This window comes from Osmia lignaria, chromosome 14, assembly GCF_051020975.1.
Source record: "Osmia lignaria lignaria isolate PbOS001 chromosome 14, iyOsmLign1, whole genome shotgun sequence".
Taxonomy (NCBI): domain Eukaryota; kingdom Metazoa; phylum Arthropoda; class Insecta; order Hymenoptera; family Megachilidae; genus Osmia; species Osmia lignaria.
The window spans coordinates 1,584,502-1,601,525 of NC_135045.1; the positions used below are offsets into that span (position 1 = coordinate 1,584,502).

Sequence of the window (17,024 nt, forward strand, 5' to 3'; positions counted from 1 at the left end):
AATCTCCCATCTTTTTTTTTTTATATATTTCCTTTATTCTGAACTCTTCGCAATGAAGGTATTCTCTTGGTTCGAAGACAGGAAGGGGTTGTAGGAAATTACCCTCTCTTCGACTCGAAGCACCGCCCTCCGAGTTAGGGGTAGAATTCTCCTTCTTAAAATACAAGAATGGTGGACGAACGACGCAATAAAGAATGTCTACGGATACGACACTCTTGATAACTCTGTGCATAAGTTTTGATTGTTGCGCATAATTCTGTTAATTTATTCTAAGTGCCAGTTCTCGCTGACTTTTATTACCTACGAGTGTTTTTCATGTCGACAATGTTGTATGATAATTGTTGAACATCGCTTTTTGAATTATTTACGCATATTTCGATCGAGACTACGTGTTTTTATTTATAGAATGCATTCATTAATGTTTCCTTCAATCTTCTTCCAAATTAAAATTTCATGGAAATAATTATGACATAGAAATATTGCAAAATTACATTCATGGTATATCAGTTTGAAAATGACTAATGAAAGATGTCTTAACCAATTGAAAGGGGTGAGAATGTATGGTGAGCTTTGATACGGCACTGCGAGAAAGGGGGTTGCTTAGAGCTACCCCTCTTGCTTCCAGGTAAGCGCCGCCCTCCACTCACCTAGCCAAATCCCCACTATATCCAGAATATGGTGGTGGCACCAGCGACCCCCGTCGATACAAGGAGGATAATGCCGTTTCGTTTCCTCGCGAGAAAACAAGGGCCGCGAACATCCAACGTCCTCCATTTTTTTCCAAAAGAAAAGAAAAATTCGACGAACTTTTCCTAGTCACCGAGGATAATTTCGTTAATATGGAACTGTTCGATTTGCCTGGTTAGTGTAACTTCCGTCGTTGAATTGACTTTCGAATCGGAATTATGTAGTGACTCAGTGTTATCGTGATATTTTGTAAGACATTCCATCGAGAGTGACCGAAGGTTCTTGAAACATTCGATATGGAATTCCCGTGGACTCTGCAGCACCAGAATACCGATCCCGTTCAAAACGGACGCGTTCATCATCAAACCGATCATCACGAGGATTCAGCGATCGGTCAGGTCTCTGCTCGTCGATTACTATCTGTCGCAGGTAACTTTGCAGAAACGTGAAATGTCTGTTCAGGGTGACTGGCCGTGTAATCGAGAACTGGTCGCTTTTTGAGAATAATTTTCTGATTCATTTGGAAATGGGGACACTTCGCGAGACCGGTTATTAAATATCAACAACGATTGCGTAGAGGAGGATTTTTCAGTTAACAGATCGATTAGCAAAGTTGAAACAGCGGTGCCTGATATCACGATCAATAATTAATTTTTCATTCAATTTCTGTCTCTTCAAAGTACTAAAAAATTATATAATCGTGGAACCCGCAATCGCCACGTGACGTCTTTCGACACCCATCAAAACGTGTCGCATGTTTATCGTTGAAAATCCTGTTAATGCCCGAGGGGTTTAACACCTGTCCAGTTCGTCCCTTCGTGACCATGTAATTGCCGTGAAAAAAAAAAAAAAAAACATAGTTTGCGTTCCCTAATCGCTAAGGCGGTAACCGTGAATTCGGCAGCTGTACTCACCCCAACGATTAAGGGGTGAAATCGTCGAATCGGCTCGATTAACTTCCTCCGTTTAAGCGTTCTTCCGGTTTGCGCGAAAGCGTCGTCAGCTGGTTGAAAAGCGATCCCTTGGAAAATTAATTCCAACGACAGGTGAGCATTTGAAGGGTGCTCTATGCTATGTTTTCGAATTTCTACAAAATATTAGAAATATACATTGCTTTCGTGCTGACAATAGAAATGATAATTATATCGTTTAATTAATAATATTTTGCATTGTCATTTCGACTACTGATAATTACCAACCCGATGGCCAACGGAGCGTTGACGAACGGACGTTTTTACGACGGTGAACGAAAGCGGGCTAATTTTCATAGAGGCGACACGGCTCGAACTACTATTTACAGTGCATTTCTATTTGCTTTGTCGGAGAAAGTCGCCAGAGAGCACCTATACGCTAGTTGTTTTGCATCGTTCGGTGTTGCTCGATCAACTGAACCGAACAAAAGTGTCGAGGTATTTTTATGGCGACCGACTTGCAATTAAAATTGTCTTGAAACGCGACGTTTCTATTTCGTTCAGGAAGTTGCTAGATCAACGTGTGTCTTTTTCTCTTCCAAGTCAATGTGTTTGGTTGCAAATGAAGAAAGTAGAATGCATTCATGCATACTTCCTTGGTCTATACTTAGCTACGTTGAAACTCTAATCCATGGGAATTTCTTTATAGAAATTTTTCCTTCGATTCCAAACGTAAGAACATCATTTCATTTATTTATTAGCTAACCCGTATCGAAGATTGAAAATCTTTATAAGGGAGCTAAGCATTTAGACTTTCTGTCACTTTTGTACGAAAAAATTCTTGCGCCATTGTGTGGAGTTGGTCAAAATTTCAACGATGGCCGAAAAAGGGTTGGCTCTAGAGCGAATCTCGCTCTGGTTTATTTTCGCTTGTTTAATAAATAAAATTAATTTTCCGAACGACTTCTATCCGTACACGAAAGGAACACGTGCAACAAGCTGTTATATCGACGGGCACACGTGTCGCCTGTTATAATATATCCACCAATCTGACGTGTGCTTTGTTACGCGTCGAGTGCACGCAAATTTTACCGCTTTTAGCCGGTGTAGTAAATTTTCAACGAGGTTGAGACTGATTTTCATCGCGACCTTCGAGATAATCATCATTAGAGACGCTAATAGGAGTACGCGGATGAAAGATTAACGAGAAATTTTTTTAACAAACTCTATTACCTCTGTTGAATTTGAAAATGTTCACCACCTTCTGAAATGAAATCCTTGACTAAGAATGGATAGAAGGTGTATTCACGCGAAAACCTTGACCCGTTGAGCAACCATGAACGCTTCAAAGAGATCGATGCTCGATCCAAAGTGATCCATGAAATCACTTAATCAAGGTTAGTTTGGTCCATCGAAACCACGGTTCGAACATGTTCGTGCACGATACTTACGTAAACATTGTAACACCATCGAACAATCGGTAATTGCACGAAACAAGATCTAATTTCGACTATCCGCCAGAGTTTCGATGGACGGAACGATAACGTTTCTGTTCGGTATCAAAGTTTCGTTCCGACCGTGAATCGAGAAGAAGAATTTTCTTTTCCATTCTTGGAATAATATTGGGAATCTTCCGACGATCCTTTATAATTTCGCGATTTTTTCGTTGCCCGATTTAATGTACGACCGTCACGACCGCGATTCGCCGAGTCGCTAACGACTTCCTCTTGCTTTGTTCCTAATAACAATGTAATTATTACGCAAAAGGCAGAAACTCGGTGAAACTTTGCGTCGTCGATGGAGGTTTACACACGGTATACCATGGAAAAGGACAATCTTTTTATCTTAGAAAGTTATTCATCCTGCCGCGTACGAATTTGCACAACGGACAATAAAATTCTCTTTACGAGCTGCGCTCTTTTTTTTTTTCACTTTCTGTTTCTGTTTTCTTCTTTCACCGTGCGAGGAAGCAAACATGGTTTGAAAGAAGAATAATATAGTTAAAATTATAGCTGTTTGTCTATATTTAAGGAACATTCAGCTATTCTAATGATATTCAGATTTCGGAGTCCATTTTGTTGCAAGCAGGGGTGGTGTTTGGTCGATACTCCGAAGAGGGATTGGTTGGCAACGATCCAACCACCGAAGTAATTCACCCCTCGTGAATTTCTGTCGCGTACATTATCTTTCTCTTCCTTCTATGAACTCATTTTCCTTGTACTTTTCTTGGTAGCCATTTTAAAATGGCTTATAGTTGAACCTCGATTAACAAACTTGATTGTCTCCCGTCTTCAAGAGAAGAGCGATTTCTGATATTTTTCCCCGAAGGAAAAAACCAAGAGAAGAGCTAAAAATAGAAAATAAAAAAAGTAGAAAAAAATGCTCATTTGCATATTGCAAAATCGAATAAATATTGTATATTCTTGTATTTTAATCATTGGAAGTTCGACTACATTTTTGCTCATTCCAATTCCATCAATTTCATAGATACAAGTTTAAAACACTTTAAAGGAAGATTCACACGGAAATTGTTACGTGGCTGATTGAAAACAGGTTTGGTTAAAACGTCAACTGGTTTTAATGCACATCCTTCGTCTGCCTTTATATTTATGGGCATCGCAAATGACAATCGCATATTCGACGATTTTATAAAACGAGAGAATAAGTGGCCATTAATTTATGCCGCAGGATTCTTAGTAGCCATTAATAAGGAAATAATGGACTCGATGCAAAAATAATATTCTTCGAAATGGCTGCCACCGTTGTGATGTTTTATAGAAGGGGACGAAACTTTCTGGTTGATCTAATATTTGAATGATGGAACGATCGAATCTTATCCTTGACGAAGGAACAATGAGTTAGTTCGTCGATCATGAATATGGTAGCGCTCATTGATAGCAACGGGGCTCGTACGATGTCTTAAAGGCGCCCTTACACTTGCCCGGGTAGCGTGAATGGCCGACCGGAAACAACGAGTTATGACACTTGACATGGAGTCTTAAACGCTTAAATGTGGCCAAGCTACGTGATCGTATTGTGTTCACCATACGATGCAAACGTTTACGTTCACATCCGACCTGATTCTCCGTTGCTCTTTTAAGGGTCTCTTCGAATTTTATTTCTCCCCTTCATTTATAATCTCTTCGATATTTAGAAGGATTTTCATTAGATCAACTTCCGTAATGATCGAAGCGTGGGAGAAAGTGTGGATTCATTGAACGGATAGGGTGAAAATTTCACGGGCAATTGGCGCTCGAAGACGACACAGTTGAACGAACAAAGTGTCAACGTACACGGATAGATGTTCATTGCCGTGGATCCATGGAATTTCATCCTGGCTGATAAATTTCCACCATGAACGATGCTTGTTTCTGATTTACGAGTTTCCAGTTCGCGAAGGAAAATTCGATCGGTATCGAGAGAAATCTTGCTCGATTCTCGTTTCGCTAGAACGTTTGTTGGGACGAACAGTATTTATGTCAAACAGCATTCTCGGCGAACTAGAATTGATGGTGATTCGGTTTGGTATTCCAGGGAACTCGTAAATTCACCCGAGAGTCCGTTATTTTCTTAGCAAGTTGCGCTGTTAACGAAGGATATATTGCCAGCTTTGTAAAGTAATCTTAACTCTCCACTAATTAAAATTAACGACAGATAATTAGAACGGGGGAATATTTTAATATCTCAATCGCAGATGTTGAAATTTGTCAAATATTTGTAGCTACATTTTTTATTTGAACTAGTAAGAAAGAAGACAAAGTGTGTGTATATTAATAAACACGTTAAAAGTAAAAGCATGCGAGATTTCAAGGATAGACACCGTTTCAGCTGCTATACATCCGTGCTCGAATGATTTCGAAACGAGTCCCTTACGCGTGTTATTCAGTCGAAAGACCTTTGCAAAGACCTCGACGAGAAATATATTCATTCTTTTATGTTGATTCTTCTCACCTACAACGTCACCATACTCCCACGCGATCGTTTCTCTCTTTCCGACACGCGGTATTTGAATTATGTGTAATATTTTTATAGGACGATGGAATTCTTTTCTTTTATTATAATATAGACGAGGAAAATATTTTCACTTTTTTAGGAATTATATTCAGTGAACCTTATCTTGATATTTTAAGATTGTTATCAGATAACGATTCGAGGCAGAGAGGATCGACTGAAATTTCGATTCTTCTTTTTATTCAGGTCGGGACGATTTCGACGGAGGGCTGGACTTCTCGCAATTGGAAGATTTCATTAACAGCGACAGCGAACAACCAGCCACGTGAGTATCTTTTTCTCTTCTTAAATATAACATAATTACCCCTAACAACGAACGGGTTAATAATTATATTTTAAGATACAATAATTTTAGAAATGTTTTTCTGTATTCCAAGTTTTAGATAATTAGTTCGTTTCAAGGCTCCCCGTGTAATAACAAACTTCCTAACGCGAATGAAATATTTTGCAAAAATTCGGAAAAGATTGTTGATGGAAACAATTAACGTATCGAAGCGTCTGATGACGTGACTCTATTAAATTCATCCTCAAACATTAAATATAATTACTAAAATCTGTTATTTCTTGCAAAAAATTGAAGCATCTAACTACGAAAATAAATTTCTTCATTTTCACACAGTTGCGTGAATAAACACTTATTTTATAAAGTAAATTAACAGAAAAATTCTGTTCGTTTTAGTGTTTGATAATGATCTAATAATCTGAAATTCATTATTATTTAATAAAAATGAATTCCAAACGTTTCTCTGAACGACGATGGTGTTTCAATTGTGTCTGGGAAGCCATCGTTGACGCCTACATCGTGAACACTCGTTCACAGCAAACACGATCCTGATTCCACGTTTGATTAATCCATCGAAGCACAGACGAACTCGTCTGTATCGTGGACTGAATTTCATATAATTTTATAAAGAAAATAGGTAACATATTCGTGTGTCGTACCACGGAAGAGACTACGTATCGTTAGCGACGAACGGGTTGATGGCCGAGCGATTTTGCGAGTGCATTATACTCTTTCCATCGACCATACTTCGTGGAAAGCGTGGTTTGGAATAGCAGACAGAGATCGTGTGGTAGCGACCGCAGAGGTGTAATGATATAATGACAGAGACAGGCTGGACGGAATTGATGGAATCAGTGCTCGCCGCGTTAGGCCTAGTAATCCAACCTAACGCACTCGTCCCATTAAAGACCCCCGCCGCGTTGATCTCAGAAACAGATTTCATTCACGAATCAAACGAACAAGAGCTCTTCACCCTTGATCTCTGGTTAGGTCGTGGTGTTACCACCAACTTCCCTCGATTTATCACATTTTCTAGCTCTCTCAATAAAATTTCAAACATTTTGCCTCTCTAAGTTTCTCACAGCTATCATAATGTGATAGATTTTCTGGTGAGAATCAATTAATTATCTTGAACGAGAGATCCTTTGGTAATAGCGAACTTGAATTGCCCGCAGCCTGGTGTCTATTCAATTCAGACGAACGAGTTTCTCGAAGTTACTGTAGCGTGATTTACTTTACACGTTCGTTAGCACCGTTTTGCAAGAAACCGAAGACCGTTTCGATCCGAAAGTAGACGTTGCTCAAGTTACTTTTTTACACGCATTAACAGCTTTACAGCGTAATTAAATGTAATCGATTCGATTCAGCGTTTCGAAGAGAGGTTGAATGAAAAATTTTCAAGGAGTATATAAATAGAGATAAGAAAAATAAATTCTATGATAATTGATACTCGAAACAGCGACAAGATAATTGCGTGATTTACTATAATCGTTTTTATTATTCAACGTAAATACGGAAGTGGAGAATTGATGGAAACCCATAGGTGGAGAATCTAAAAATAAAATGTCTCATTAATGGCATAGAGTGATTATCCACCGTGTAATTGAATTAGAATCGATCCGGTAAACATCGGTACCGATTGATTCATTAAATACTTTGTTTTTTCCTTCGCGATTATCGTGAATGAACGAAGAAATAAAGGAATGCTGGTATTTTATAAATGCGCGCCAGTGGGTCAATGTCAGAGAAACCAGAAACGAGGATACATATATGCTTCTATTGTGATGCAAGTTTCGTAACAGAGTGCAAAAAAAAAAAAGAAAAAACAACTCATTAATCAACTCGTCAATCAAGCAATATCGTTTGAAGAGAATCAGGGCCGGCTCTGGGCCTAGGCAGAATAGGTGGTCACCTAGGGCCCCCATAAGACGATTTTGTGTCTAAGAATGCAGGAAGAGTAATGTTTACTTGAATATTAATCGATGTAAATGCAAATCTAAATTAGTTATTGTTAATTTTATAAATTTTATTTGAGGTACTTTTTTTTATTTGAGGAGCTCACCCCGGAACCCCGAAATCTCAGGATCGGCCCTGAGGAGAATTGATTAAGTATTTTTGGTTGATGATAATTGCAGATATTTCGCGGACACCCTTGCTCACAATGAAAACGGGGGTGGACCGACCAGCCATGGAGGCCGCGTCGAAGCGACAACCACTCAGCAACCGCTCTCTCGATTACCCTCGCCGATTGCTCAAAGTCATCCGGTCTCGAGTACTTGCACATCCGGTACCACGACCGTTCCAAACGGCGCCACTTACAAGGATCCGCAATCGTACGTTCACCCGTAAGTCGATCTAACCGGAATCCAAATACGAAATTATTAGGAAAATTAAAAAATTGAAAATTTGATTTTTTAGACACGCGTTACCGGAAAGTCCACCGGACAGCGGTAGCGAACCACCGTATTCGCCGCCAGGTCACAACGATACTCAACACGTGCACTCACCACGTAAGTTTACCAAACATTCATTAACTCGATACTCTTAATCATAGTTTATAATTGAGCTCGTACGTTTCAGATCAAAAGGTAGCTCTACAGGAAATGCTCCTCCATCATCAAGGCAATCAGGCGAATTATGCTCCAAATATGTTACCATCCTCGCCGAGACCCTTACCGTCGTCCACGGATCCGATGCTTCTAACGCATTCAGTTTTAACGTCGCATCTTGGACCAGGAACCCCGAATATTCAACCCCAACAACAGATAACCCAGAATCTCGTACCTCTACCGCATGAACATAGTCCTGGCGGTATAAATACCTTGTACTCTTCGTTGCAATCGGCGCCTAAGAAGAGAAAATTGAGCCAGGATGGACTTGTCCATGTAAAGCAGGTGCAACGAGTAAAATTCTTTAATCAATTACTTCTTAGAATAAAATGGATGATACTATCGATTGACCCTTTGATCGTGGATCGATGAAGAATTAAATTTAAGTTGACTCTGTTTCAAGGATCCACCATCGAAGGGTTAATAGTGAAACGAATTGAATTTTAATTAGTATTTACTCAAGTTTAATGGTCTATGCGTTTAGGAACCTGAACTGGGTACAGTGGAACACAGTTGTAGCAGCAGCAGCGCGGTCCTCGATGGCGACGAAGTCGCAGACAACAGTTACATCGATGCTAGCTACCAGTGCATCCGTTTCCATCCGTTTCAGCAGACATCCTGGCACGTTCTTTGCGACCACAATCTGAAGGAACTTCCGGTGCCCCATTACCGGGTGGACGCGGACAAGGGATTCAATTTCAGTAACTCGGACGACGCGTTTGTCTGTCAGAAGAAAAATCATTTTCAGGTAAATGAAGAAATCAATTGTAATTGACCTGGTTTAGAATCTATTCTCGTAGAAATTATCAAAGGTAACTTCTACATATTATTGAAGCCCGTAAAAGAACATAATGCTGTAATTGCCCTAAACACGGTGTTCCAGATTACTTGCCATGCTCAGCTCCAAGGAGAAGCTATATTCGTCAGAACCGGCGAAGGTCTGAAGAAAATAAGCAGCTTCCAGTTACACTTTTACGGCGTTAAAGTTGAATCTCCGACTCAAACGATCAGAGTCGAACAGAGTCAGAGCGACAGAAGCAAGAAACCGTTCCATCCGGTGACGTAAGTGTACATAAGAATGAAAAATAATATAAGAATAAATCATCAGGACAGTGTATCGTTCATTTTTTTTTCGTTTTACATTTTACAATCGGTATACAATGAAAAATGATGTGCAAACCTTTCGGAACCTTTGGTGCGAAATTATTTGAATTCTAACGAAAGACACGAAAATCCTTGCTTCACACTAAAGTAGAGCTGCTTTCAGGGTGGAATTAGGCGGTGAACGTGTCACCAAGGTGACGGTTGGTCGTCTTCACTTCAGTGAAACGACCAGTAATAACATGAGGAAGAAAGGGAAACCGAATCCGGATCAGAGATATTTTCATTTGGTTGTTGGATTGCATGCTCATACAGCAGACCAAGCTAGCTATCAAGTGGTGGCTCATGCGTCAGAAAGAATAATCGTCAGGGTAATTATTTTTAATAATTTGACCCAGTTTACCAAGTACTATTTTCCCAGTAATTCCTGGAGGTATACACGAAAGTATGCATTTTATTTAGGCAAGTAATCCAGGACAATTCGAGTCGGAAGGCAGCGGTGTTGGCGCCGAAGGTGGTTGGCAAAGAGGATCAGCTCCAGACAGCGTTTATCATGCTGGTCGAGTTGGAATTAACACAGACAGGCCTGACGAAGCTCTTGTAGTTCATGGCAACATGAAGGTGCTCATCTATTTTACCTGCGTTTCATAACATTTTATCTTACAAAGCGAGTTTACCCATTAAAATGCGTACGTCACAGGTGACGGGTCATATTGTTCAACCCAGCGACGCACGAGCGAAGCAAAACGTACAGGAAATAGACACGCGCGAACAACTGCGAAACGTACAGCAGTTGAGAGTTGTTCGTTACAGATACGCTCCAGAATTCGCTCAGCATTCGGGTCTAGGTATTAAACAGCAAGAGGATACAGGCGTAATTGCACAGGAAGTCCAACAAATACTACCGGAAGCTGTGCTCCCAGCGGGCGATATAGTTCTTCCAAATGGTCAAAGGATCGAGAACTTTTTGGTGGTGAACAAGGAGAGGATATTCATGGAAAATGTTGGTGCTGTGAAAGAATTATGTAAAGTAAGATAACTGTTCTTTCATCATAATCATTGGACATTGTTTTTATTTAATATGTATCTTTCTAAAGGTGTTTGGATATTCGTAGGTGACAGACAGCTTGGAAACTCGTATAGACCAGCTGGAACGAATAAATAAACGGTTAGCGAAGTTAAAGAGAGACGACAGTCTGAAAAGTTCGATCAGTACGATATCTAGCAAGACCACTGTACAGGGAAAGGGGAAGAAAAATGAACGAGAAGACGAGTTTCTTTGTAGCAATAAGTTCATCCAGATCGTCATTGTTATACTTATCCTGATCATGGCATTTTGGTAATTATATTCTTCACGCGATGCTTCAATCACTTCGAGTTGATGTTAAAAATCTCTGTGTCGAAACGAATGGATTAAACCTATAATCTTCCTTCCATGAAAACCGCACTGTGAATGCTTGAATAAATAATTTAACTTTCAGCCTAGTTGCAATGGCGACGTTGTATTTCTTAGAGTATCAGAAACGTAGCAGCTTCGAGTGGCCGGCGGTAAGCAGCAATGGAATGTTGGCTATAAGACCAGCCCATCCATCGACAATATCGAGTACACCTAATTACGATCCAAGATACAACTCCTTATTGGGTAGTACGTTGTCCTCCTTGTACACTAAACATGGATCGCACAGCAGAGGTTTAGACAGCAGTTTGTCGGTGAAAAGCGACGCGTTTTCCACCTCGGCTCCGCGCACGAAGCAAGATTACTACTCTCATGAAATAACTTGGTTTCACTCAACCAAACTTGAAAAGAATAGGTTTGTGATAAATCGATTAACATGTTCCTTGTCGCGTGATATTTACATTTTCCTTTGCTTTTATTTAATTTCACTTAAATGAAATATCATTTCAGTGAATTTCCTGGAAACTGGTTGAGCAGAAATGGGGCCGGTGTTGTTCCCAGTAATGTGGATGAGAATGATCAGGGTTCAGATGTGGAATCTTCAACTTTGAACAAAGGTCCCATACCTTTAGGTAGACCAGTAGATTGTCCCAGACATTTTAGCGAATTTGGAAATCCGTGTAAGGTAAACATTCTTCAAGTTGATTTATTTATATGCTATTGTTCCTTTTGTCTTTTCTACATTAGATTGAAATTGTATGTTTCAGGTGCATTGTTGCACCACCAAGATGCATCAGTTTGAGGAGCCACAACCTGATCACCCTCCAGAGAAGAAATCAATTCGTAAGTTTCATATTATATTCTCATTTGATAAAATACTATTGTTTATGATAATAAAAATGGTGATTACCATTTTTAGCAGACCATATAGAACAGCCTTTGAACGTACACGAAGAGAAACGGAAGATAACCAAAGGCTTTCAGAATGGTATCAACCCGTCCGATCCTAGCACGCAGACACTTGTGAAAGAGGTGAGACATTAAATGTATATTTTGTTAGAAGTGTTCTGGAATAACATTGAAAACTATATTCCACGTTGCAGAAAAATTATATACATTCTTATAAGAGGACGAGAAGAGAAACTAACGGTGGAGATTGGGTGGAAGTAGCCAGTAACGCCGCAGGATCATTGCCGCCAGAACCTAAACCACAATTGTGGATAGTGGCGGAGAATTTTAACACTTCGCTCGATCAAAAGTATTGCTCTGCATCCTCGCAGGATACGCCGAATAATATTACTTGTATCATTCCTTTGTCCAAGTACATGCCAGACGTTCGTCTCACGTTGCATTTTGTGTACGTGTAACAATTGTTTGCAGTATCCACTTTAAGGATAATAATGTATATGAAAATTTATTCCTAATTTTTCTTTTTCGTGTGCTTGTAGCGGAATGCCTTGGTACGGGCAAGTAGTGCAACAATGCACTTCGTTAACGAATCCTGGCATCGACGAATCTATGATATGCAGTCCAAAAGACGCGATACAACAACAAACTGAGTTGAAAATTGATATTGAAAGTAATAATCAACGAGGAGATCAATCGTTTCCTCTTGACGTTGCTCATTATCTCAGGAAAACGTTGAGGTTTCGTGTGCCTACTGTACAGCCACAAGAGGTAATCTATAGTTTCTTCTTAAAGAATGTTAGATAAATGTTAAGCATTAATAATAATTTCTTCTTTCTCTTACAGAATATTTGTAAGAATAAACATGGTGTCGATTATTCCGAATATACATTGCACTTTTATCGAGATTGTGACGAATGATTGATTTTTATAACATGACATAATCCAATGATATCCATGTTTCTATTCCAAAAAAAAGGAAGATTGTGAATTCAAGTACTACAGGACCTTCTTGTGCCTTCGTAACGTACTCCATCTCTATTTTCTCCAATTATGAAATTATACACCATATATTTGGTAATATATGTATCGTCGAATAAATCTCAAACTATTTTATATGTTATTATAATGTATTGTGTAGCGTGACGATTTTAATGATCATTAGGAACGGATAGATCGTAGAGACTCAAAGATATTAGATTGTAATGTAACAGAATCTTAAACTTTTACACTTCGTTGAAAAACACGAAGTAGTCGACAATTGATGTTCGATGATTATCAATCTTCGTAGCGTCAACTTTCTTCTTTTCACTGAAAATTGTGAAAGTAATATTTTGAACGATAGCAACATGTAAATATCATTTTTTTAAATCTGACCGCAACGCAATCAGTCTATCGGCTATTAAATTGTATCTTTTCAGTGGTTTCTACGTTATCTACAATCATGTACAGAATACTACTATTATTATCAAACAAATGAAGAAAATATTTGCACGTTAATGAATGCTGATCGAATAGAAGGATTGAAAGCATCACGTACACACACACACGTGCACATATAAAGAGGGATGATCTAAAAGCTTTGGTTAAAGACGAAATGATGTACAAAGTAATATTAAATATTCATCTTGTTATATATGTTACGTACGTCGAATACGTAATGGTATCGATTTTTGTTTAAGAACTCGCTCTTCGTTTTACATGTCATTTAAATTCGTACATTTTTTTTCTAATTACTTTCATTCGAACGACGATAGGTGTTTGTAAAACACGGTATCATGGAGTTTCAAGTTCCTAAAAGGTATTGTATAATAATTGTCTATTTCGTACGGTAGAATTAGTCGAAGAAATTTCATTTGCACATTTTCGATCGCGGAAGCGATTATATTAACACGTTGGCTGTCACAGGATATTAAGAATTGATTTACTATTTCTATAACCATTTTTTTTTTATTTATTCAATTAAATTAAATTGGTAGAGCTGATGACCCCAGTGGCAATCAACGCGTTAATTACATGCGAGTATGTAATTAATATTATTGTTGCTATCATCGCTATTGTTGCTCGAAAATATATTAGAACCACTATTATCAATATGAATCCGAAATATGATTTCTATTCGTGAGATTCTAAGTGCTGTTCTGTTAATCGCTTTAGTTTATATACTCGAAGAAGACATAATTTTTTAAATTAATTAGTACATCAGTAGATTATGCTGAAAGAGCTTGAGCTACAAAGGGATCTATGTATATACTTTCGCACAAGATAAATTGTCGTTAATCTTCTTCAGGAACTTCGACGATTATTCGTGTTTTATAAACCGAACTAAAACATCTTTTTTCTTCATTATTTCAATTTATTATTTATGCGTAAGTATATACGATCAGCACGCCACTTCTGCCGTCCATACGTTTTCCATTACGCGAAGACATTTACGATAAGTTTTAAGCGAACATTTATCCAATCATGGATATATATATATTTTTACAGAAAGTGCTGCGATTAGCATGTAAAAAAGAATACAACGATATTGTACAGTAAAATGTAATTGAAATGCAACTACATTGCATTATACACTATTAAAACAATTAACGCGTTGATTGTCATGGGGGTCATTAATAACAGACGCTACAAATTTATAAGTATAAAAATACTCTAAAGAAAATTTTATGTATTGTTAATATTATATTAATTATAAGATAGCACGTGGCAAGTGTAATATTCCAAAATAAGAATGATTTCACTTCTAAATGAAATTCATCAGGGGTCCCTGATGACCTTTATGCCAATCAACGCGTTAACGAACAAGAAACTAAACTTTCGATTCGAGGTTTTAAATGTTATTTAATGCCTTTTTACGTATTTTTCTCTGTTCGAATACGTAATCACACAAATACACGAACAAATTCTTTTAACGATGACAAAAAGGTCACGCTGATGATTTTTGCAGCATCACCACGTATTAATGTTATTGTAATACGATTATAAATTATTATTATACATTATATATATACATATATTTAAACACGCACGTGTACATGATATTACAGCAACATTAATGTTGAATCTATCGTCACTATTTCTTCTTTCCTATACAGACACCAGATTCTGTATATTGAAAAATGATATTTGTATGATATATATTTAACTTAGGGTAGTATTCTTTCTTGAAAAAAATTCTCTATTGTAATGCCGACATCTGTATATTTTTCATTTATCATTCGCATCGATCAAATTGTAATTCTTCGTTGTTTCTTCTACGTTCAACCCCTTGTTTCATTTCTAAAATACTATTTTATATTTCAATCGAATTTTAATATAAATTTACAGACAATTGCTAGAGGAGAATTATGTACAATTATTTTAATTTTTAAAAATGATTAAGCAAGGGGTTTTGTTATTTGTTTTTATATTTTAATGTATCATTTGCAAATTGAGAAAAAGAGTGTCATAATGTTGAAAGAGAAAGAAAGAGCGTTTTATTTTTCGAGACATTCAGTTCTGAGACGAAACAGAAGCTGTTTAAAATGTAGGTAGTATAATAATTTGAAATCCGATGCAATCACAGTAGAATTTGTACATAAAACTTGAGGGTAGCAATGGGTAGTACCTCTTTGTACTACATCTCTTTTTTCGGTGAAACGTTGTTAGCTTTAAGCAATTAGCAATCATGTAATTATAAACAAGTCGTTGTATTAATATCAACGAGAGAGATTACTCGTAAAGACATTAATTTTAACGTGGTATCGTATGTATTATATTGCCCGATCAATGGTCATTCCATCTAGTATTAAACGTTTAGAACGACTATAGACGATTGTCTAAATATTTGAATATTTTGCGAGAAAAGGGTACATAGAAAAATTGCTGCTCGAGACAGTGACTTTTATCGAAGCCTCGGTTCCATCTATAAACTATTAATTTTTTCAAATAAAATAGAAACTTTCTGTCAGAGGCTTAATATTTCACGACCTCTTATTGTTAGAAAATTTTCGAATACTCGACAATTACTTTGATATAACTTAATATAGCAATTCTGAAAAAAATTGTAAATTAGCTTGCTTCAATGAAGAAGTTTATGAAAATTTCAGAAATGATTTATATAAATTGACCTAGTCTCATTCTACTGTTTTAACAAAATATTTATCTTTTCTACTAACGTTAAAAACGCGTTTCATTAACGCGACAATTTATCTTTGTTCACCTTGTCGAGCATCGAACAGTACTATTTATGTATATTTGAACAAAAACGCATGTAAATGTTATATTCACATATTTATGAATGTATCGTTAAAATAAAAAAAGCATATATATATAAAGAATCTGTATTCGTAGGAAAATAAAGATACTGCTGCAGAATATACACAGTATTCTATAAAGTATTCTTTGTTTTTTAAACAAAAGGGTGCCCGACGCCCTGATGGCTCCTCCAGGGCTATTCCGATAATTAATTTATACGCAAAAAAGAATAAAATACGACTCATATTGGCACGTGTGAAGGAATAAAATAATAAATAAAATCATAAATTTCAAAAACTAAGCATTAGATTGCAAAATGATAAACAACATCTGGATTTTGTAATCTTTTATTTAAAAAACCTAAGCATTCTTCTTGCCAACAAAGGGAAAATATTATATACATCAAATATTATATCTTGATAAAAATATGAATAATCAAACGCAGAACCACGAAATTGTCTTCCGTTTCGAATGAGTAACATGTGGCTAGTATCCAGGTGTCAGAAAACAGATTGTTAATTACGAATTTTGTGACTAACGTGGAAACCAATGCCAAATCGTTTTCTCAAATGTTACGATGGAAATCTCGGAATCTCGATGGACAAATTGTTGCTCGAGTGTCGTTGACACTGTTTCGAATTTCTCTTCTTCGCTTTCTGGCATTCTACCATCGAAAAGATTTCGGCGATGCAGAATTGCCAATCCATTTTTCATTTTACAATCCGTGATTTCTAATTCAACACGTGACGAATATCAAAATAATTAAAATTCTTCTCTATATGAAGTAATTTTTAACAAAAGATACAACCGACTTTGTGGTGCGCTAAAAGGTGTAAAATAATTTATATTTCATTTATACCAATAGTCAACACTTATTAATA

At 37.3% G+C, this 17,024-nt stretch overlaps 1 protein-coding gene across 6 annotated transcripts in view; it reads left to right on the forward strand.

The window, feature by feature from the left end:
• Positions 1-14,588, forward strand: part of LOC117609206 (myelin regulatory factor) — a 32,736-nt gene extending 18,148 nt beyond the window's left edge. The window contains exons 2-19 of one of the 6 annotated variants that reach the window (XR_004582548.2): positions 5,796-5,874; positions 8,028-8,237; positions 8,311-8,402; positions 8,473-8,795; positions 8,986-9,249; positions 9,385-9,563; positions 9,757-9,973; positions 10,065-10,223; positions 10,303-10,632; positions 10,718-10,941; positions 11,084-11,413; positions 11,509-11,683; positions 11,766-11,841; positions 11,918-12,030; positions 12,102-12,355; positions 12,447-12,675; positions 12,751-13,255; positions 13,326-14,588. Coding sequence is in view for 5 of the 6 variants with exons in the window: in XM_034335230.2 (XP_034191121.1) it covers positions 5,796-5,874; positions 8,028-8,237; positions 8,311-8,402; positions 8,473-8,795; positions 8,986-9,249; positions 9,385-9,563; positions 9,757-9,973; positions 10,065-10,223; positions 10,303-10,632; positions 10,718-10,941; positions 11,084-11,413; positions 11,509-11,683; positions 11,766-11,841; positions 11,918-12,030; positions 12,102-12,355; positions 12,447-12,675; positions 12,751-12,825 (3,329 nt within the window). In the remaining variant the exon portion in view is untranslated. Of the gene's footprint in view, positions 1-5,795; positions 5,875-8,027; positions 8,238-8,310; positions 8,403-8,472; positions 8,796-8,985; positions 9,250-9,384; positions 9,564-9,756; positions 9,974-10,064; positions 10,224-10,302; positions 10,633-10,717; positions 10,942-11,083; positions 11,414-11,508; positions 11,684-11,765; positions 11,842-11,917; positions 12,031-12,101; positions 12,356-12,446; positions 12,676-12,750 lie in introns of all 6 variants that reach the window. The other 5 variants (XM_034335230.2, XM_034335232.2, XM_034335235.2 and 2 more) reach the window with 5 other exon arrangements.
• The last annotated feature ends 2,436 nt before the right edge of the window (positions 14,589-17,024 follow it).